General features: G+C 43.0%; 1 protein-coding gene across 5 annotated transcripts in view; it reads right to left on the reverse strand.

Moving 5' to 3' along the window:
* LOC118694206 (sphingosine-1-phosphate transporter SPNS2-like) overlaps nucleotides 1-21,929 on the reverse strand; it is a 136,670-nt gene that overhangs the window by 55,420 nt on the left and 59,321 nt on the right. For all 5 annotated transcript variants that reach the window (XR_004981381.1, XR_004981382.1, XR_004981380.1 and 2 more), the window contains exon 3: nucleotides 18,621-18,757. Coding sequence is in view for 2 of the 5 variants with exons in the window: in XM_036395198.1 (XP_036251091.1) it covers nucleotides 18,621-18,757 (137 nt within the window). In the remaining 3 variants the exon portion in view is untranslated. The remainder of the gene's footprint in view (nucleotides 1-18,620; nucleotides 18,758-21,929) is intronic.

Below are 21,929 nucleotides of genomic sequence, written 5' to 3' on the forward strand. Positions count from 1 at the left end.
CCAACAGCCACAAAAACAAAATACTTTTGTGTACTCTTCACTTCCTCATATTTTGGTGTGAATTGTGGAGCAATATGCATTTTCTGCAGGAATACAGGTTCCTTGTTTGCTGGCAGGGTGCGTGCAGGGCTGCTCACGTTCATACATCTCCCACAAGCTGCACACACGGAACTCACACACGTGGGTGTGAGCAGAAAGGGCAATACTGTGACTCAAGGGATTTAATTTCTGCCAATTTCCCAATGCTCAACCACTCCACTGCAGAAATATGCTGGCAGTCATTGGTGCACAGGTAACCAATGTATTTTGAATGAGCAACAGTATTTATAACGTGCTGAAAGGCTTAGTCATGCAGAATTAGAAAGCAGGGAACTGCAGGCTGGCTGTGGTTTCTGAGGAGGTTTAGAGCTGGATCACAGAGGGGGTGACAGGCAAAGTAGTCACCTGCCTGGGATGAAATGGGCAGTGTTACCTACAACTGGAGAATGACAAGTTTGTAAATGCACTGGATGTTCCTGAAATTTGAAATACCTACAGAAAAATGACACAGTTCTGTGCTCACCAGCTGGTATTGCCCCCAGTGAATGCACTGGGTAGGAATTTCCTCCAACAATGCTGTGAGAAGGTTCCTCTTACAATCCTTGTGCAAAGCAGGAAAACTGTACCAAGTATTCCTTTTGTGGTAGAGTGACTCAGTTTCATCAATACCATGGAATCAGATGCCCAATACCATGAAATCATCTGCAACTCTTCCCTCTCAGTTCCTCCTCAGATCCTTCTCCCTGGCTTATCCCATGCTGACACACTCCAAATATCTGTTTAATATTTAAACTATGTTTTTTGAACCAGTGGTATTCAAACTTAAGTAATAAGATTTTTATTTCATCTGGGAATAAAAGCAGTCTTAAAAAACATAATCCACAAAAAGACCTGGATAGTATTGCCCTTCTGAGATCAGATATGCAAGACTACAGACCATCCAGCCATTAAGTTGTCACAACTAGATTAAACATACAAAAATCTAAAACAATTTAGGGAATTATTTATAGTTGGTTCTATGCTGTGCCTGGGTTTGGAGCTCTATATCTAGGATTAAAGAGCTAATTCCTCTTCTTACCAGTTCTTTGGGATCTTTGGCTAGCATGCACCCTGTTGGAATTTATATGATAAAATTAATTTGCTAAAATGAGCTGGAACCCCCATCTTCCATCTCTAATCAGTCACTCAAAACTTATGTTTTAGCTCTGAAGAGGGACAGCTGGGGAGCTCCCCAAGGCAAAAAGTGGCTCCATCCATGACAGGCCTTGTCTTTTTGTCTTCCATATAAGAAGAAAAAAATACAAACAACAAAACAACTCTAAAATTCTTATGCTGCTGCTCATTTGCACCACAGGCAAATTCCATGAACCACTCAGAAACTGGTCCCAAACCCACTCCATATGCAGTACAGACAACTGCTATTTTTTGTGTACATTTGTACACATACACCCATAGAACATCCCTTTTCCTCTCCAAGTGTATGTGGACATGACAACCTGCACAAACACATGGCAAAGTCAGACATTCCACATGCTGAGGGAAATTGAGTTCTCCTCCACAGCTGTAGCAGAACCTCTCTGCCATTTCCTCTGCACTGGATTTTCCCCCCACTGCTTTTCCATTTATGTACGACCTCAGGGTTCTCAGGAGTTTAATGAAAGAAAAAGGGCTGACACCAGCTCAATTCTGCCAGTGCTCAAAGCAGAACAGGCAGCTCAGACTTTAACTGAATTTCACTGTTCCCCAAGCAGAAATTGATATATATTGAAGAAGCCAGTTTCTTTCTATATGACTTGGTAACTCTGCTGTAATTTGTTCATCTGTGCAAGTAGGTTTCTGGCAGGAAAATTGAAAATATCTGAGTCAGCTTTCAGGACCTGAACTAATTCCCTCCCCATAGGTTAAGCCCAGCAGCCTCAACACTTATCAGCAGTGTCTTCCTAAAATTAAATGCCTGAAATGGAAGTTTTTTTGAAACAAGGTGCTATTAGGGCAAGCAATTAATTTGTCTTTAATTTTGGAAAGCAGTTATATCAGAGACTGTCTGCACCTCCATGAGAGCTGCCAACATCTCCAGGTTTGGAGAGACGCAGAGGGTTTTCTGGGATGAGCTCATAGCCTCAATGCCCCTCCTTGCCTGTGTGCCAGCCCAAGGTGCAGCTCCCTGCCTGTGCTGGATTCTGCAGCCACAGAGCAGCTCTGTGGCACCAGCCTGGCTGTGGCACTGGGAAGGGACACCTGGCCCACACAACCTGCCTGCTACGAGTTCCAGGAGCAAGTCAGGGTACAAAATCTGCTCCTGGAACTCACAGCAGGCAGGGTGTGGGGCTCAGGGCTTCCAGTCCTTTCTCCAGCTTGTGTGGCTGGTGAGACACAAGCCAGGGAAGATTCCAGTACACAATAAACCATCAACATATGGAAAGAATGTTGGCTGCAGAGACCCAGAACTGTCACAGCCTTCCTGGGAATTTCCCTTCAAGAGATGACATCAGCAGAAATTAATGCATGGAGAAAGCACCCACACCTATGAATGGGAGGTACAAAGGGTCAATGGATGTGCTCTCTTCTTCCCACCTCACAAATACATAGAAGGAAAAACAGCCTCTAGCCATAAAGCAAAAGAAACCAAATTCCTCAAAATAGAAGTGAGTTTCAGAAGGGATACAGATCTTTATCCCTCGGGGATGTGCCAATCAGGAATAGAACATTTTACCTGCCAACTTCTACATTTCTTAAACTATCAGCAAGGCATAGACAGCAAGAGTGACAGATCACGAGGTCCAAGGGACCTGGTCTCATTACTGTCACCAGTGTCACCAAACACTAGAAGCTATGGATGTGACACTCCTTCCAGAATTTACAGCTGAAAAAAGCTTTCACAGTTGGAGTTAAATATTCATAATACAGAACCATTGAATTGTTTAGGTTAGAAAAGACCTCTAAGAACATCAGGTCCCACAGATAAAAAGTACGATGTGGTTTCTAGTCACACCTTCATACTGACTTTACTCTCAATCTCCTGCACACATAAATGTTTGATGGCCTAGGACACATGACTGGCTTTAATCATGTTTGCTGAAAGCTCCTAATTATACATTTATCCTGGTTGTATAGACCATTCAGGGAGTAATATGTGTTTTAAGAGGTCTAATTACAGCTTGAAGTTCTTTCTCCTTTTTTAATTAGCTAACAAAAGGAGTAAAGCCACTGGGTCTTTAAAAGATTATCTGCCAGTGGTAAACCTATAATCTGCCAAATATGTGTACAACTCTGAGCCACCAGATTTACTGTCTAAAGAATCATATGATCCTTAAGCTTTGTTTATTAAGTATTTGCATTTGAATGTGGAATAGCTTGTAAGGGTCTCAAGAGAAGCTGAACACATGCTGCTTTCAGATGAGGGACACATGGACTGAGAGATCCCACAGACAGAGACACTCTAGAGTTATGAATTCCTGTGTGTGCACAGCACCAATGCAAACCATGTTTAAATCTGCTGTTGCTGGCCGAAAAGAAGGATCTTTTACACTGCTACAGCACCTGCACCCTTCCCTATGTGAGGATGCTGATAACTCCTGTGGATAATGCATTTAGCTGATGTAAAAGAGGACTCAGTACCATTCAATTCCTCTTTGAGCTGAGTTTTGCCATATATTCCTTCTTTTACTGCATAAACATTATGCAAAAATCAAGACTATGGAATCAGAGTTTGCATCTTTTGAAAGAAGATGTGCATGAAGTCATTCCTACCACAGGCAGCTGGGGTTGCCACACAGAGCCTAAAATGTTGTGAAATGACAATAAACTAAGGAGAAAGCACTGGGATTGACCTGAATTCCCTGAGTTACACTCCTGTATTTCTCCAGCTGGCTGAGCCTTGCACTAGGCAGCCAGGGTAGCACAGCAGTCACAAGTGATCAGCTGGATAAATCTGAGACACTGCAGGAGCCATTTGATCAAAGTAAAGCCCACAGGGCTCAAATATTGATCCAAGGGCTGCACAACAGTGCTTCCCTTTGACAGCTGCACTCACAGGCAAGAATTCGCCCTCCTTGAGCAGACCCTGCATTTTCTGGCCAGGCAAACACCACTTCCTCCTCTGCTCCAGTAAGTTTCCCCAGCACTTTGCAGGGTTTCAGTGGTTGATGATGACACACCACACCTTTTGCCAAAAGATGCACCATTAACTATGAGGTAAGCCAAACCAGGAACCTGCTCTAGTATCGGGGTGGTGACTAAGAGCATTGACTCCTGCACAGTCACAGCTCAGATTCCAGCTCATTAGCTGAGAGTCGCTGAAGAGCTGAGCACTGGAATGACATAACATATTTGCTTAAACACAAAAAGCTCCAATTCTCTCAGCCCTCCCAGGAATGAGGGCTCACCTTGAAAAATATGAGAGTTTCTAAGTCAAACAAGGACAATGACATTGCACAAGAGACAAGCTGACATTAAACAATGAGGTTGGTGTTTCAAATTCCATTCTGTGCCTGGCTGCATGACAAAGGCCACAGCAGAACAGATAAGCTTAAATACATCTTCCAACAGTGTGCACCCCTAAAGCTTTAAGAATTTTGCATATATATCAGCAAGGCACCTGGCTTCCATTGCTGGATACAAGTTCTGGGCACAAATACTTGATGGGAATGCTATGTCAAATCTAGATATGAAACTCAAAGTTACATGCCTCACCTTTTCAAACATCAATGGTTCTAACTCTGCTCTAATAAAAGCAGAATAAATATTGTAAAGAGCTAGAGAAGGACTACACAGTACTGGTGAATTGTTCCATGCCAATCCTGAAGAACGTGTCCTCCTGTCAAGTTCAGCCCAGATTTTTAAGTAACTGAATATTCATTCCAAATTTTGGCCATCTGATGTCTTACCATCTGGGAGATCTTTGAGCAGAAACAAAGAAAGATGAATTTCTTTTTCTTTATTGACAAGTAATCTTACCTAATCCCTCATGGGAATTGCCAGCCAAGAGACCAAAATACAAACCAGCATGAGGGCAAAACTGTGCACTGAGATGTTTTGTTGATCAGTACTTTCCTCCCCTGTTCAGGGGTTGGCCAAGCACTGGTTTCAGGATTTCCTACAAGCAAAGGGAGCGGGTTATGCTCAGTCTCTGGGTGGTACAGAGGGACCAGCAGGGCACGTGCTCAGGTGGAGACTGCTTGGAGACAGGCTGATGGGTTATCAGCTCTGAGTCAATGCTGACAGTTATCAGTGTTTATCTGTTTGCTGTAGAGATACCAGTGCACTGAGTAGCTCATGCTAGAGCTACCTGACAGATAAATCTAATTATGAGCCACCCTTCTCACCTCCACCAAGAGTTCTCCCCTTATCAGCCCTGAGTCCTGCACCCAGGGCAGAGGCACTGCAGCTGCTGCTTCTTCTGCCACTTATCCCTCTGCAGGGAAGTGATTGGGTTTAAACTCCTCTTTCCTTCCCTCATTGTGTGTGTTATCTCTCACTCATGCCTGCTTCTCACTCCCCATCTCTACTATCACAACCACTCTGTAAGTCATGACTGCACACAACATTCCCAGAACTTCCATCACCACTGGATTCTATTTGAGTTCTACAGTTTCCTCCCTTCAAAGGGAACTCTTGATGCTAAGTCCATCTTCCATCACCTTTTTAAACTGCTCTTCTCCTTTGCAGGCACTCACAGAATAAGAGAATACCTGAGACTGGGAGGAGTTTTGGAGATAGTCTGGTCCCTGTCCCCTGGTCACAGCAGGACCAACAACAGGCTGATCAGGATAATGTCCAATTGAGCTTTGAGTAGCTCCAAAGATGGAGGAGCCACAGCCAGGCTGGACAACCTCTGGATGTCCAACACAGCCTGTTGCAGTGTGGGACCATCCTCAAAAATTGCTTCTTCTTACGTTTAAATGAAATTTCCAGTATTTTAGTTTGTGCCCCTTGCCTCATCTTTTCACTGGGAAGCTTTGAGAACAGTCTGGCTGCATCTTCACAGCTCCCATCAGGTATCAATACACACCAAAGCAGCACCATGGGCTCTATGGGGACAGCAGCACTTCTGGAGTGAGGATGCCACTTTGACAAAGGTAAAGTATTTAAATTCAGTTAAATCCATATGGCAGACACCATCTCACGCTTGCTGTGTCTCTGCCACATTCACACCAGCCAGGTTTTGCTTCACTCCTTTTCCCTCAAGCCTGCTTGGCATAGAAAGTATCCTAGTTTAAATATTTATGTCTGGCAAAGGATGCTTCTCTTACCCAAAGTTCCTCCCTTCAACTCTCACAAGCAGGTCACTAAAATTCAAGTGCAAATGCTCCAGGCTTTCTTCCTTCAAGTGTTCACAGGTTTTATTTCCACATTCACATTAGTTTTATTCACATGTATTTATTCCACATATGCTGGCTGCAGGTTATAACTGTGTTACAGATGAGACCACACCAAAATTTAACAGCAAGCAACTGATTTACTGAAACCTTAATCCATTTGATTAATCATTTCCTCAAGGGTCAATACTGAAACCCTTTGCATTTAGGATGGACTTATACAACAGCTTCTAAAGCAGGTCTGATTCCTCTGCAGCATCCATTTACATTTTGTCAAACACTTCCAAACTTCAGCTCATTTGGATGCATTAAGTGTCTCACTGATTCTCAGCTCTGAACACCTCACCTTTGAACAATTCCCTTTTGGGAAATTCAGCTGCTACTCAGAGCCCTAAGAGGAGAAAAGAGACTACAGCAGGCAGAAAGAGGTCAAAATACATATTTAAATATAAAAATGAGCAAGGGACATGAAGCAAAGTCCACTCACCTTTCCTTTGATTGCCTCTAGTATTTGTTAATGGCTTTAGTTCTCCCAGGTAGCCTGTTCAGGCACACTCAATAGAATGTGGAAAGTTTTATTTGGGAATGCATTTAAGATTCTGGCTGATTAAAGCATCCTATTTTATGAGATTTATATTAATTTTTAGTACATTAAAACAACCAGTAAAGACTGTAAGATACTCCTTTTTCAACTCATCACACCCTTCAATCAGCAACTAAAGTGTTTAACAACTGCAAACCTACAAGGAAGTTCTAAGGTGAAACACCCAATTAAATGTTCCAGAGATAAAAACAAACCCAAAGGACCTTGGAAGTAGCAAAACTCCCACAGCCCTTCTTCCACAGAGCTGCTTTGTGCTTCACAGGGACAAAAACCTGTGGCAAGGTTTTCTGAGCTATTTGCAAATACTGAATGTGAAAATCCCTTTCAACACTAAAATTTCAGTGTCTGAAATCCAGATTCCCATCACTCTCCTCCTTCCAAAGCTGTGGCACTCCTGAGGGAATCCTCTGATACTTTTCAGTCATTTTTGGGCAGCACAAAGAAAAACCAAAAAACCAAAGCAAGCCCAATTCCCATTCTCCATCCCATTAGAGAGTGTAATTACAAGACACTGGGTGATGAAGCAGCACCACCAGGTCCTGACAATAAACTGAGTAAAGACAAAGCAGCATTTCAGCTCCCTAACTGAAGGGCTTTTCATTTGATTGACCTGCCCATGGTAAAAATACTACAACATGCAAATGGTGGGATTTACATTCGCCTCAGTTTAGTTTCTTGGTCATTAATACTGGATTAATGACAGGGACCTGGATGAAATTAGGAGGGAGGTACCAGGTTACTCACACACCAAACCCCATCCAGCAGATGCAATGTTGCTGTAAAATAGACCTAAAGAAAAAGGCTGATGTTCAAATAAATCACAGGGTTCATAAAGAGCCCCATGTTCCCAGTGCCTGGTAGAAGACAGTTAAAACATTTCTTTTCATCCTTGGCTCTGGTGTAAGGCCCAGAGGAGTCCATGGCCCTTCACATGGCTGAAATAGTGATCATTTGTCCCTGTTACAAAACCTTTATACCAGAATGTATCTTCCAAAAGTGTTCCCCTAAGAACACTGATAGTTCTGGGTTGGAAGCAAATGGCTGCTTTTTGTTCCAGATCTGTCAGGTGGGACACACTCACCAGCACTTGCCTCCAATATCTCTGGCATTAGGCACTATCACAGTTTCCTTCCTGAGATGTGCAAACACAGCCATAATCACTAAAATAGGGACTGAAAAAATACAATGTATTTTTGCAACTGTGGAAACACTGCAAGGTTTTTGACAGACTCAGGTTGCCAAATGCAGCTGGAATATGGGGTGGCATTCACTGAACCAAAGGATATTCACAGGCAGTAATGGGCTACTGTGGCCCAGCCACAGATGAGCCACAAGCAAAGCCTAAATCCAAGCAACAAAGAGATGCCACATTTTTCAGAATAAACATTTTGAGGCATTGGTACCTAGCACTAACAACATCTGCACCTCCAGTGATGTCTACAGAAATGTGTGAGATCCAGCCTCTTTAACATGATGGGCCATCTTGGCTCAAACTCCTTAGTTTGGACCAATTCTTAAGCAAAAATTTAGTCAAATCCATCAGGTTGGATTGGAGATTCTTGGAGAGCACAACCCCATGTCCCTATCCCTGAAACCACTGCAGAAACAGTTTTCTCAGTTTCTCAGCATCCTTTGAAAAAAGCTTCATCCAACTGACTGAGACACCCAGGTGAGAACACTTTGCCTCCACTGGACACGTTTTCAAGTGTAGAACAAGGTCTGAGAGTGCATGAAGGACACATTTAAGGGAATCCCTCAAGGTTTAAATGAAATTAGCACAAAGTTACAGTCCCTGCAACTTTTCCCATACTGTTGGTTCTGCTGATTCTTGGCATATTTTGCTTTGCATATGCTAAAAGTCAAGTACACCAGCAGGTCAGCTCTTGCAGCAACTTTGCTGAAGAGCCATTGAAATCATTCCAAACTCTGATTTTTGCTCCTACTTTCTCTTTTCACGCTTCCCTGGGCTTGCTGACTCAATCAAGATCCAGAGACCTCCAACAACCCTGCAGAAGGCTGAGCTTGCATTATGTTTGGCCCATATCTGAGAGATGCCTCTCTTCTAGCATCGGATTTCCAGAGAGAAAGTGGTGCACCCACCAATTCCTTCTACTTTGGAGTTGCTTCTTATTCATGATCTTCCTTGAACAGTTGTCATGTTCCTTTTTGAAGTGTTATTAATTGACAAGGTTTTGTCGTGCTGTAGCTTAATTTCATTCTTTAAATCCAGCCTATCTGACAAAATGACAGCCTATTAAACCACACTAAACACATTTGGATGTTTTGTGACTATCTTCTCATGAGGCTTCATCACTCATGTTTTCAGATTTGATGATCATCACCACTGCCAGGGATTTCCAGCTCAAAATCTATCAAGGAGGGTTGAGATTAGTACTCTAATTTGACTTATCTGAATTGCAAATGCAGTGTTTTGTGTAGCCTGGGAACTTTATACATTTAAAAGAAATGTCAACACTTCAAAAGACTAATTTAGCACCTGGTACTGTAAAACATTTCCCTTTTTCCCACTATTTGCACATGACTTAGAACATAATGGTCCTTTTCTCAGCCTTTATGCACAACCCAGGAGGCCAAGGCTGTGTGGCCATTGAGGCAGCACTTACACTTCCCTAAGAGTGACTGATGCATTTGGATCAGCAGGCAAGCAGGAGCTCAACCAAAGAAAGGCTCAAATCCATACTTTTGCATCTGAACAGAAGCCAGAGCCTGAATAACACATTCTTTCTCTCCTGCATCCTGTTTTTCAGGACAATACACACAACCTTCAAGAACCATCCTGCTAATGGAAAGTTTAGATTTGTTTCCAGGCCTCCTAATGAGCCTAAACCTGGGATGAATGGATTGTTTTCTTTGTGAGGCATCATTAACCAAACTCAGCTGAAGCATTGTGCTTCCTCCCAAGGCAGAAGCTCCAAGAACACCATCCTTAAACTGTCTCACATATATCCATGCTGAACACACATCAGTTTACAGCCTTCAAAAATGGTAACATTTCTCCAGACCCATATCTGACCATCCCAGTGGATCATGAAGGCACTCCTTCCACACCACCAACTTGGCACCCTCCCTGTACCCTCAGTACACAGCTAGTTGGGAACTCATTCCCAAACTAACAGGGCCACCCAGGCACTGCAGCAGTGACTTGCTTTGCCTTCTCAACTCGTCTGAGCAAGCCAGGCACCCGCTGTGGAAGCCCAGCATGCAGCCATGGACCCCACACCAGGAATGATGTTGTGTCCCTCAGGCCACAGCACCACTGCAAGGATCCTGCCAGGCTGATAGGAAATTTAACAATTCCTTTATATTTTAACATTTGCTGGGAAACTCACATGCAGCACTACTGGTTTTTTTTAATTTATTTTTTTCACACCAACTGATTAAACCCCAGTCTATTTAAGGAATATTTTCCCTTTCTTCCATTCCTTCAATGTTTTGAACAAGGTTGAGCTTAAGATACTGTCATAATTACTTATAAAACATAATGCTAAAGCATTATAGAGATTTCCACTTACACAGAGTTAAGAAATAAGACATCATTTGTGTTCCATCAGCATGGCCTGGGGTTAGGCCTCTGCTGCAGCATGACAAGCAGAATATACATTTTAACAGACAACACAAGAAGAAGGAATATTACCAAGACACACACAGCCTGGAAATAAAACAATCATGCCTTCTTCCCTCTGCCTCCTTAGCAAATAACTGGCCCAGGTGAGATTTCCTGCTCAGGCACAACAAAAGCAGGACAGGTGGAATGTTACAGGCATTGCTCCCACACCATCCATCAGCTGACACAGCAGATTAACTCTCCTACTCTTCAACCCAGATACTATAAATTCAGCTTTCTGCAAAAAAATGGGACAAACCTGTAAAGGTCTTTGGCCTGCAAAAATCTTTCATGCACCATGCCGCTGTCTCTAAGCATTTCCATGATCCAGTGAAACAGCACCAAATGTGTGCTGATGTAGGGTCTGACTCAATTGCCACAGACACACAAAAGGTTCCCACAGACTTCTAAAGAAGGAGCTGAATCAGAGCCACAATCACAGACCCTGTGATAATGGTTTCAACATCCTCCAGTAACCCAGATAACAAAGAGTGCTCTGAAACAGGACAGGCAATTACAGAGGGCCCTCACTGAGACCCTGTGCACACCAGCACTGAGCTCTGAGCCTGTTCCTGGGGCTCTCCCAGCACAAACCTCTGTCCACCTGCTCCAGAAAATGCCTGAGCTCTGAGGGGCAGCTCTGACATCTCAGTGCCAGTACCTGTCCTCATTCCACTGAACTGGAATCACAGCCTCTGCTGCAGCACACAGCGAGCGAGTTCTGATGCTAAGCAATGGAAACATCTCTTCTTTCATACCCACAGTGTTTGATTCAGATACTGTGTGATTTCAGACCAATTAATGACCTAAAAGGAGGTGCAGGAAGCACATTTGTGGACACATAGCTGCACACAGCTGGGGTGATTTGAGGAATTTGAATACGACATGGTGCCAGACTGACCCCACCTGGGGGGTGCATCTCGGCTGCTCTCAGGCCCCAGAAGGGAGAGCAAAACCATTCCTGTTCTAGACAGCTGCAGATGGGAAATGCAATGTGTGGTAGAGATATTCCTTATGATAGTTACTCGAGGCTCATTTTCCTCATCACAGGAATAAGCTTTCTGAGTAGGCTGTGGAACTGTGCCGTGTCTCTCCTGGCAGCCACCACCAGCTGTGTTGTCAATAACTCTTCCCAAATGCTTCACAGGTACATGGACACAGATACTGGATGGAAAAACCCCAACACTGAGCAGAAAATACACTTCAATTTCTGATAACACCTTTGAAAAGCTGCCTGCTCTCACAGATTGGCTTTTCTGGGTCTGATGCTCTGAGAACACCTTAATCTAGTTTTCATTTATAGTTTCCCTTGGAAGAGTGACAGGTACAAAGGGACAAGGTAAGAACATAAAATGACCAGGAGACAAACACATGACAGTAATTCTGCACTCTACAACTATTTCATTTATATAAATCTTTTCCCAATGCTTCCATCCTTGGTTAGCAAAATCTGAGGGAGCAGTGAGGACCCAAGATTGAAGAGTTCAAATCATTGCACTTGTCTGTGCAAGAGAAGATGTTCTTACAGAAAAACAGTTTCTCATACAATATTTGGGATCAGCTGTGCTGAAGATGATAGCAGACTTGACAGATACCCAGAATACTTTAAGACCAGCTCAGTCAGTGCTCCATTATTAAAGGAATAACTAATAGTGTATTTTTTACTACAGCACACCTCATACAATCCATATTAAAAGGTGTGAGATAGTAACACATACAAGAGCACTGGGAAGACCACTTGGAAGGAACAGCAGGTGCCTTCTTGCTGGTGAGGGGTTAAAAAATGGTGCTCTTCAATTTCCACATGGTGATGCTGGGTTAATGGCTGGACTCCATGATCTCAGAGGTCTTTTCCAGCCTTAACAATTCTATAATTCTAAAAGGGGCTGTGGGAACTATCTCTCTTTAAATTACCTCTCAGACATACAAGAGAGGGCCAGTGGGGCAGAATCAGTCCACACAGAATTCCACTCTGCAGTGTAAAGCAGAGATGAGAGCCCTTATCCTTTCCCTCTCTTACTGGGGCTTCTGAGCCACCTTAGCCCAGCACCTCCTGCACCTGGCGCCCAGTGAGCCCAGTGCCCCTTGCAGAGGAGGGAGCTCTGCCAGCTGGAAGGAGAGGACATGCAGGGACTGCCACATCTCACTTCAGAGAGCAGAGGCCACGCAGGAGGCTGAGGGCATCTTGTGGTGCAGGGGCACTGGGGCAGCACAAAGGGGCAGAGCTGCAGCTGGGAGGGATTTTGGAGCTGACACCACCCACACACAGGGAGCACCAGCACCCACCTGATGCTGGTAACAGAGTCCACAGCAGGGAGCATTTCTAGCAAAGGCCAAGTGTGCAGAAATCCCAATGTCAACAGCACTTGCTTGTCTGCAGGGCTCCTGTGCCACATCAGAGCTGGCAAACACAGCAGAGCCAGCCAGGAGCTCTGGCCATGCCCCTCTTTAGTGCTCCAGCATCACCTGTGTGACAGCCACGGGGCTGCTGGGAAGTGCCTGTGAGGGAAGGGACTGGATGCACGCACAGCTGCCTGCCCAAAGCTGCTGGGAGAATCCCTTTGGCCTTTTTCCTACAAGAGAGCTCTGCTCAAAAATAACAGGCCGGAACAGTAGGATATAAACATTCCAGTAATTCAGGGGGACTTCAAAGACAACACTCAGTCTCCTTACATTAAAATGTTGGCTTGGGGATTTCAGTTTTGTTTATGTTTTTCAGGCTGTGTATTTTTCTAGCACAGTGGAACCACAGGCACAGGAGCTGTATGTTTTATATTACAACTTCTGCTGGAGCACTTAAAACTAAAGGATTTTTTTTTTCCTATAGTGAATCATCATCTGTAGGGGGTGGTTGGATTATATTTATGTTTTTAAAATTAACCCAGCCAACCATTTGTTCCATACTGCACACAATTTGTTGCTTCTCTTTTAGAAACTCCTTGAAAGACAAGTTTTGGAAATAAAAATACCTCTGGCAAGTCTGAAAGACAGGACTTGAGCAAGCACTGCAGACTAACTGGAACTCCACCGTGGACAATTTGCTTCCTCTTCCAGAGATAAATCAAAATAAAAGGAAAAGAAAACAACACTAAGAGAAATACCTATCCAGAGGTAAATTGCAGTGGGAGCAAAAAGGTTTTATCATGTCAGCTATATCAAAGTCTGAACAGAAATATTTACCCCAAGAAGTGGAGAATTCACAAGCACATTCCTGGTTTACTTTGTCAATGCTTTGCTTTCCTATTTCCCAATTTTCTGGCTGGTGTCTCCCAGCCAACCCCCATTACCACAGCCTGCCCTGGCTGCTGTTGAGGACTCCTGGTCTCCCAGCCTGATGGAGCAGAAGCCTTGGCTCATTTGTAAGCCAGCACACCCTTTACACAGGAATATGCTTTATTCAAGATATTTACACGGACATAGCAGTATTTCAGAAGACTAGAGAACAGCCTGCAAATGTTCACCTCCAAGCTCTTTCTTGCTTTAAGATAGAGGTGTCTGCCCTATCTTAGGGGAGAGGGATCCTGGTGTCCCAGAGGGCTGTGCTGAGAGGGGCAGGAAGTTTAGCACCAAACCCCTGGGCTCACCTACGAGAATCTGCTGCTCAGACAAACCAGCTGAGAACATTTATCATGACCAATAGATGTGGAGATCCAAGCAGCCAGAAACAAACTCTCCTGATAACTCTCCTGATGATCACTCCTGGTAACCAGGTTGCTTCATATTAAGCTGTTCAGAAAGAGAGAAATGGTGCAGTTGGGATTACAGACCCTTCCCAATGACATCTTGGAATATAAACCACCTCAGGGTGATCAGCCACCACATGCAATCAGGCACTGTGCTCATCAAAATGCTACCCAGGGAAATAAACTGGTTACTTAGTAAATCAGAGTTTATATTGATACAGAGGAAGACAAACATATATTTAGCTTTTTGTGTGGTGGGAAACATATCCAGGTAAAGAAACTCTATGAAGATTGTGCCCTTGGTGCATTACTTTGGGATATGACTCTATACCACACAAAAGCCTACTGATTTTTTGTTGCTTTATTACAGTTCATGAACCAACAACCAGCAAGTGTTTTCCCCAAATGCCTGGCAAAAGCCAAAAACAACACAAGAAAGGGTTTTGCAGGTGAAAGTGCCAAAAGTTGTGCTGGTAGGTGCAGACCTGATTTAAAGTCAGGTTTAAAGGGAGGAAATCTCTAAGCAGGTGTTTTTGTACTCAGAAAATAAAAATTAAGATACATAGATTATTTACTGAAGCTTCTATAAATGGAGTTAATCTAGAGATATGTCTGGATATGTACCAACTTTACATAATTTTAGATCATTGAACAAGTTTGTTAATGATTTCTTAATGGAACTTTTATTTTAGCAAGTGCTAAACAGTGTTACAGAGGAGAAATATGCAAGTACCAAAGCAGAGGAGGCCTCATGTGTTATCCTTCCAGACAGAAATTTTGTACTAACATAAATCAGCAAACAACATTAAAAAGTGAGCTTAGCAATGTTATCTCAGTCTTACTACTTCTAGTGATTTTCTTGAGTTAAATTTATCATTAGCTATTTTTATCCATGGCAACAGGTGTATTTATGGAATCAATCTGTGATACAGTATTTATTTGGTTTCTTACTATGATTTGTTTCAAAATTAATTTAAGATCTCATGAACAATAACCAAGCTTTTAAGCATGAGTTGTCCTGTTTCTATTTTGCTATGTGTGGAATTCATGCATTGCTCTTTTCTATCACCCCCTATATGCACTGGAACTACCTCCAAATTTTGGTTCAATTTTCTTTTTCATTGTGAGAGTCTATTATCTAATTATTTAGTACTTATCAGCAGATAAGACATTAATTCTACATTTATTTGACAGTTATTATTCCATTTTAGGAACCCAGAGATACTTGATAATAAATAACTAATGATATTTTAAAAAGGCAGAGCTCTCTAACAACTGTCTGCATGGCACATGTATCCAATTCCTGATTTATCTGCTAATTTTCAGTTACTTTTTTTAACCCAAGCAGAATAAAATAGCATTTAGACAGTATCTTAGATGAGCTGTTTACTGCACTCCAATCCCTTTGTGCTGGGACAGAGTTAATTTGGGTTAATTTTTGGCTGGGACAGAGTTAATTTTCTTCCCAGTAGCTGGGATGGGACCATGTTTTAGATTTGTGCTGAGAAGAGAGCTGATAACACAGGGATGTTTTCATTGCTGAGCAAGGGTTACGCAGAGCCAAGGTCTGTTCTGCTCCTCAGCCCCCAGACAAGGGCTGGGGACACAGGAATTGGGGGGACACAGCTGACCCCAGGGACAGCCCAGACCACAGGGCATCATGCTCAGCAGATGAAGCTGTGGCAGGACAGTAGCACACAAATAAGAATGAACATGCCTCTCTCTGTAAATTTGTTTGCACAATAATCTAGCCATTGACCCAAACGACAGCATTTTTCATGGCTTCCTTTAGATGTTCAAATTTTAGCCAGGAACTGACACAGTACCAAAGAGCTTTACAAACTGGGTGCCTGCAGAGTTCACCAGCTCTGTAGCTGCTTTTGGCCTTTGTTAAGCTGTCTCTTTCCATTTGCACTCCAGATTTCAGCTGTGTGCTGTGCATTCTATTTAATTACACAGAGACAGGATGCACGAGGCACTAGGCTCCATCAAAATGTGAAGAAAGGCAATCCCTGAGGACAGGGGTTCTGCTATTCCTCCTGAAAGACTGCTCTTCCTCACCTAATTCAGGGTTTTTGGTGCTGCCACATAAAGGAGTTCTCTAGCAGGCTCAGCCTGTGTCAACTTGCTCCTTCCAGCCCTGAGTTCTCTTGTCAGCTTGGATGTGAGAACTTCTCTGCTCACAGTAGTTTTACTACTGCTTTTATTTGTGCCAGCAAAGAATTTCTGGTATTTCAGCTCCCTGTCCTCCTTCCCAACAAATACATATACTGTCTTAAAAGGAAAGAAAATGTTGAGAGAAAGAGCAACATTTTACTCCTCAAATGAATCCTAGACAACAAAGATCAGGAAAAATGCCTACATGTGAAAGAAAAAAAAAAAAAAGCTCTTCTCTGACCCTTTTAGCATGTCAGGAATTCACCTTGTTCAATGTGGCATGTCTTCCCAATTAGGGATCAGGGCTCCAACATGGCACCAAAGTGGGAGAAATAACATGGAAAGCTGGATTATTCTTAGGACCTTGCTCAGCTGCTGCAGCCACTGGGTAGAGAACATCCTTACAGCAGCTGCAACGTTTTCCATTACCTCCTGGAGCCAGTAACAGGAGCTGGGCATGAGAACTCTGGATTAATAGCAAAGTCTTCTGCTGGAGTTGAGGATTGCAGGAAAATCAGGACGGGATTTTTCTAAGTATCACGGTGGTTTTTGTCAAGATGGTCTTTGGAGTCCAGAGTTAGTACTGATGCATATCCAGCATGACTTAAAACAGGTCTGGCTATTTTGATCTTGTCTCTCTTATGACTTCCAAAACATTGGGGTTTGGATTGCAAACATATGCTACTGCCACCCTGAGCCCCTGTGTATAACTATATAAATATTAATCCCTGAACTACTTCAGCTAATAAGCTCCAAATCCTTAAACTGCAATTCAAGTCTGAAAACATCAGTCCAGTTCCAGTGTTCTCCTACTTCCAGCTGTGGGACCCAGTTGCAGGGAGATCAATGAGAACCTAAGCATAAATACATGTCTGTAACACAGGAAGTGTTTATAAGAAGGTCACTGGTTCTCTCTAAAATGCTTCTGCCTTTGGGCTCTGATCAAAGCTGCTTTTGCAGAATGTTATGAGAAACATTTAAAGAAAAAAAATTAAAGAGAAAACAAAAAAAATCCTTCTTTATTTTAGATGAGAGACATTCTTTCTCTGGTAAAGGTGCTTCCTGGCCAAGGGTAACCCAGAACAATTTCCTGAGTTAAAGGCTTCCACATTTGGCCACATGCATTTTGCTTTAGAAATGCAGCAACAACCAATCCTGGTGAAAGCCCCACTGACATGAGTGCCACTGCCTGCTTTAAGTGGAAACTCTCTTTTTTTAAAGACTGAAGAGCATGTGGGTGGGCAGGATGGAGAAGGGTGGAGAGGTTTAGTCCCTGGCTGTCATTCTTTAGGCGTGACCACAATGCTGCAATCTCTGGAACGCAGCTGGACAGAAAGGATGAGGAATGCCCCTGCCTCCCCTGGGGAAACCAGTCTGATGATGCCAGGAGCTGTGATTTGTCTCTGCAGGAATGTTGCCACCTGCAGCAATTAAATCTCTGCCATAATTTGATTTAAACAAGAGGATATTTCCCCCCAGAAACTGCCAGATCATTGTTTCCTCCAAATGCCTCTGACAAGAAAATGAATGCAGTGAGGAGTGCTCAGAATGGGGCACTGCAGCTGTCCTGGGAGCAAGAGAGGGATGCAGAGCTTGACAAAATTAGGTGAGCCTGACAACTCCATCACCAGTTTCCCCAGATAAATCCATTGACAAGTGTTAAAGGAGCTGAAACTGTGTCTGATCTCTGTGTTATCATCCACTTTCTCTGCCTTGGTGGACAGAAACCAAAGTGCATCTGTAAAACCACTGCTGGATGCATTTTGTTATTCCACATACCACGAGCAGACTTTCCAACAAAATCCAATGGCTTCAGTTACATATCAGAAGACAAAAGAACCACTGTGTAGCCATAGATTCATTTTCCCAAGACTTTTGTAAAGCCTTTTAAAGCTTCTTTAGGATCTCCCTCAAAACAAAGCCCTTATGTCAACAGAAACTCTTGCTTAGATATGCTTCATCTGTTCCTTTTTATGAATATGCACAATCAAAGGGTGACAGCTTTCAGAGTTAAGCAAACACAGTTACACAGAGCACACTTCTCCCACAAAAGGTCAGATAATACAACATGCTAAATGTTAAATACACACTGGAGGGATGTGTTCCCCTTGAGCACACTGCAATGGGGAGTTATTTAGGAATATATTGTCCATCTTTTCAGGACAACCTGCAAAGTGTCTTTGCAAAGATCTTACCTGTTCAGTGATGAAGGAGCTTGAAAAAGTGACAGCTGACCAAAAGAAGATGCCACAGCTGAGAATGATCTTTCTGTTGAAGCGGTCACCAAGGTAACCAAAGATCGGCGCCGCGACCATGAAACTACAGATAAAAACTGAAAGGAGAGAAAAAGGAAAGAAACATTTAATAAACATCAGACCAAGAACAGGAAGACTAATTTTCTGCAAGCCAAATCCTCTAGAGAACAGTCCCAAATAATTAGACATTCTGCAGCCCTGCCTTGCAGAGTTGTGCAGGCCAATAGGCTTTCTGATGTCAGTGCTTCCTTAGTCAAACAGATTTTTCATTCTCAGAGAAACTCTGGCCATGGAACTCATATTACTTGAAAGCACCAGCCCCTCACAGTCAGCTGAGCTCAGATCTAGGGATGGGCAAAACCAGGACAGAATAAATTAAGAGCTTCTGCTAAATGTTACTGAGAAGGTGAAGTGGAGGTTGGAAGGAGTTTCAAGCAAACAGAAAACAAGGGAAGGGCTCCTGTTGGCTCTTGCAGCAGAGACCTGAGAGAAATGGGCCACAGAAGCTGAGGTTCTTTCACCCTTCCTATTTAAAAGAAATTATGAAACAGTGAGGAAAACCAGTAAACACCACTATCATCCTACTGACACCAGCCCTGTCTCCTCACTAGGTCCTTTCACCATCACTAAACTTGTATTTAAACCCATCACTGAGCAGCAGCCTCACTAGAACAAAGAGTTTTAACCTACAAAGTCCAAACAGGCCAGGATTGTCCTCACCTGAAAGACTTCAAGTTGACCCTTGGTTCCCTCCAAACCCCCAAAGCATTAACCTAAGAGCTCCTGTCATGTAGGAATGAGGCTCCTGACAGAGAAACTTCTGCAAAATCACCTCAATTCAGAGTTCATTCCTCTGCCCATGTCAGAACAACCTGGCCTGTGAACCCCCTGAGAACACCTGAAAAGGGGCATACACAACATATTCCTTATTAATTTGGATTTTGGCAAAAATTGCCATGTTTTAAGCTGATTTTTACCTGGCTTTTGTCTGTCCACATTGGAGAATTGGATAAGGGCAATTACAAGGATTTTATTGATGTGTAGTATGAACTCTAACTGGCTCTCTGGGATTCAGCAAGTCCAAAAGGATTTGGGTAGGACACCAGAACACCCTGAGGTCTCTCTTTGGTCACACAGTCCTGACACTCATTTGTTATCAGGCAGTCTTGGAGGGCACTGTGGGCTTTTGGCACAGCCTAACCCCAGCTGTCTACTTTTCATTGTATAAAATGGGGTGGGGGGATAGAATAGATTAAAAAAAAAAAAACAAACCAAAAAAGACAAGAGCAGAGCACACACCCTCTTGTGGGTGGAATTTGCATATAAAATTAAAATGGTTAAGACCCAAATAATCGATTTTTCACAGATGATGATATAAGATAGTTCAAAAATGTGCAGAATGCTGAACTAAATGTCTCTTTTTTAGTAAAATAAGATGTCAAAGCTGCTTTATAAATAATACACATTCATTTGCATCTGTGTTTTGTGATCTATGTGAGTGTGCATGTATTTTGCACTGTGATATTTGATCTTAATTTCAGGATTACTCTTTTTACATTTAGAATAAAATAAATCAAGATAATAGAGAAATGTTAAGGCCTGAAATGCAGCACATGCAACATATCACACATTCTTCACTAGTAATTTTATGAACAGTTTTGCTGTTTAACTCACACATAAACCCTACAGATAGAACTCAGTCCCTGCATCTATCCCAAAATCCTTGTGCAAACAAAACCTACCAGTAGAACTCCAAGCAGTGTTTTCATCTCTGTTTTACAGAGAAACTAGACCAGCAGTAGCTCACAAATCTCTGCTCAGCAAGGGCACATCTGCACTGGCCCCACTCCAACAAGGCACTTAAGCACACGCTTATATGAGGTACTTGAGAGTCATCAATTCCATGATTAAGTGCTTTCCTGAATTAACACCAAGGGCTTGGCACCTTGCAGGGCTGGTGCAACAACCTGGCATGAAGGATACGTGGCTGTTCATTGGGAATGAGAAGCAGAAAATGACTGTGACTCGTCCAGACCAGTGTGAGCACTGCCATTTGATCTTTCTCTTGGAAGGACACTACAATTCATTCATCTCTGAAGCCCATTTTCTGCCATTTTTACGATGTAAAAAGACACAAAACTGAAAAAGCTTCCAAGGGAACATTAGAAACATCCAAGTCAGCATCCCACCATTTCAAATATCAAATAAATATGGTTAATTCAACTTTGAGACATGCAGGGTGTCATTCAAAAGTCATATTAATCAGTAGGATTATTAGCTTCAATGACCTCTGGATCATAAATGACAAGTCTAATTCTGGAATCTGAGCAAAATGGACAAAGCTACTCTTTCAAATTAAACAAACCAAAAAAAAGATTGTCCAATGACTTTCCAACAGCATACATCCTTCTGCTGCTCAAATCCCTTTGGGGGATTTATTTTTTGAAGACTCTGAGCTGTGAGCTTTGTCAGTGGCAAGCAGCTGACTTGACAGCTCCACAAGGTGTAAAATGAAAGGACAACAGAGCCAAATAAATAACAGGTAATAGAACACAGCTGTCAGAAGAATAAATGCAATTTATATCAGAGTATTTATGACCCAAATATGCATCAGAGCATTGATTGACTCAAATAAATGCAGGGTATGATGGCTGTGTGGTCTGTCAAAAGGATTTTCCTGTTAGAGGCATTTCCCATGAATCAATTTTTGCAATGACTCCTGCCAGTGACAGCCGAGACTCCTGAACCCAGCCTGGGCTGGCAGAACTGAGGTGAGCAAAAGTAGGGCACATCCCCAGGTGGGATGGAAACCTGAGGTACTCTGCAACAGGAGGTTCTGGGAGGTTCTGTGACAACAAAACACCACAAAGGAGAGACCTCATCCACGAGACACAAACCTGCAGCACGTTCAGTGGGAGAAGGGGCAGCAGAAATGTTCAAAAAAAGTTCACAATTCACTCAATAATACACAAGATGCAGTGCTTGGAAGAGTTCAGTACTGATAATTCCCCCCCTTTTCCTGACTGCAGAAACAAGATTCTTCCAAGGGTTAGCCCCTATGTTCCCAGCAAAGGATATCCTGAAGTTTGCTTTGTTCACCTTAACTGAACAGGTAGGCAAGAGGGCTGAGCATAAGGCACTAGGCATAAGATGCACTCCAGCAAAGGATCCTGGCACTTGCGCCAGCCTCTTCCTCTCTGGCTTCTCTCCCTTCTTCCACAGCATTTTCTGTTCCTTGCACTCCCCCAC

This window comes from Molothrus ater, chromosome 21 (assembly GCF_012460135.2).
Source record: "Molothrus ater isolate BHLD 08-10-18 breed brown headed cowbird chromosome 21, BPBGC_Mater_1.1, whole genome shotgun sequence".
NCBI classification, from domain to species: Eukaryota; Metazoa; Chordata; class Aves; order Passeriformes; family Icteridae; genus Molothrus; species Molothrus ater.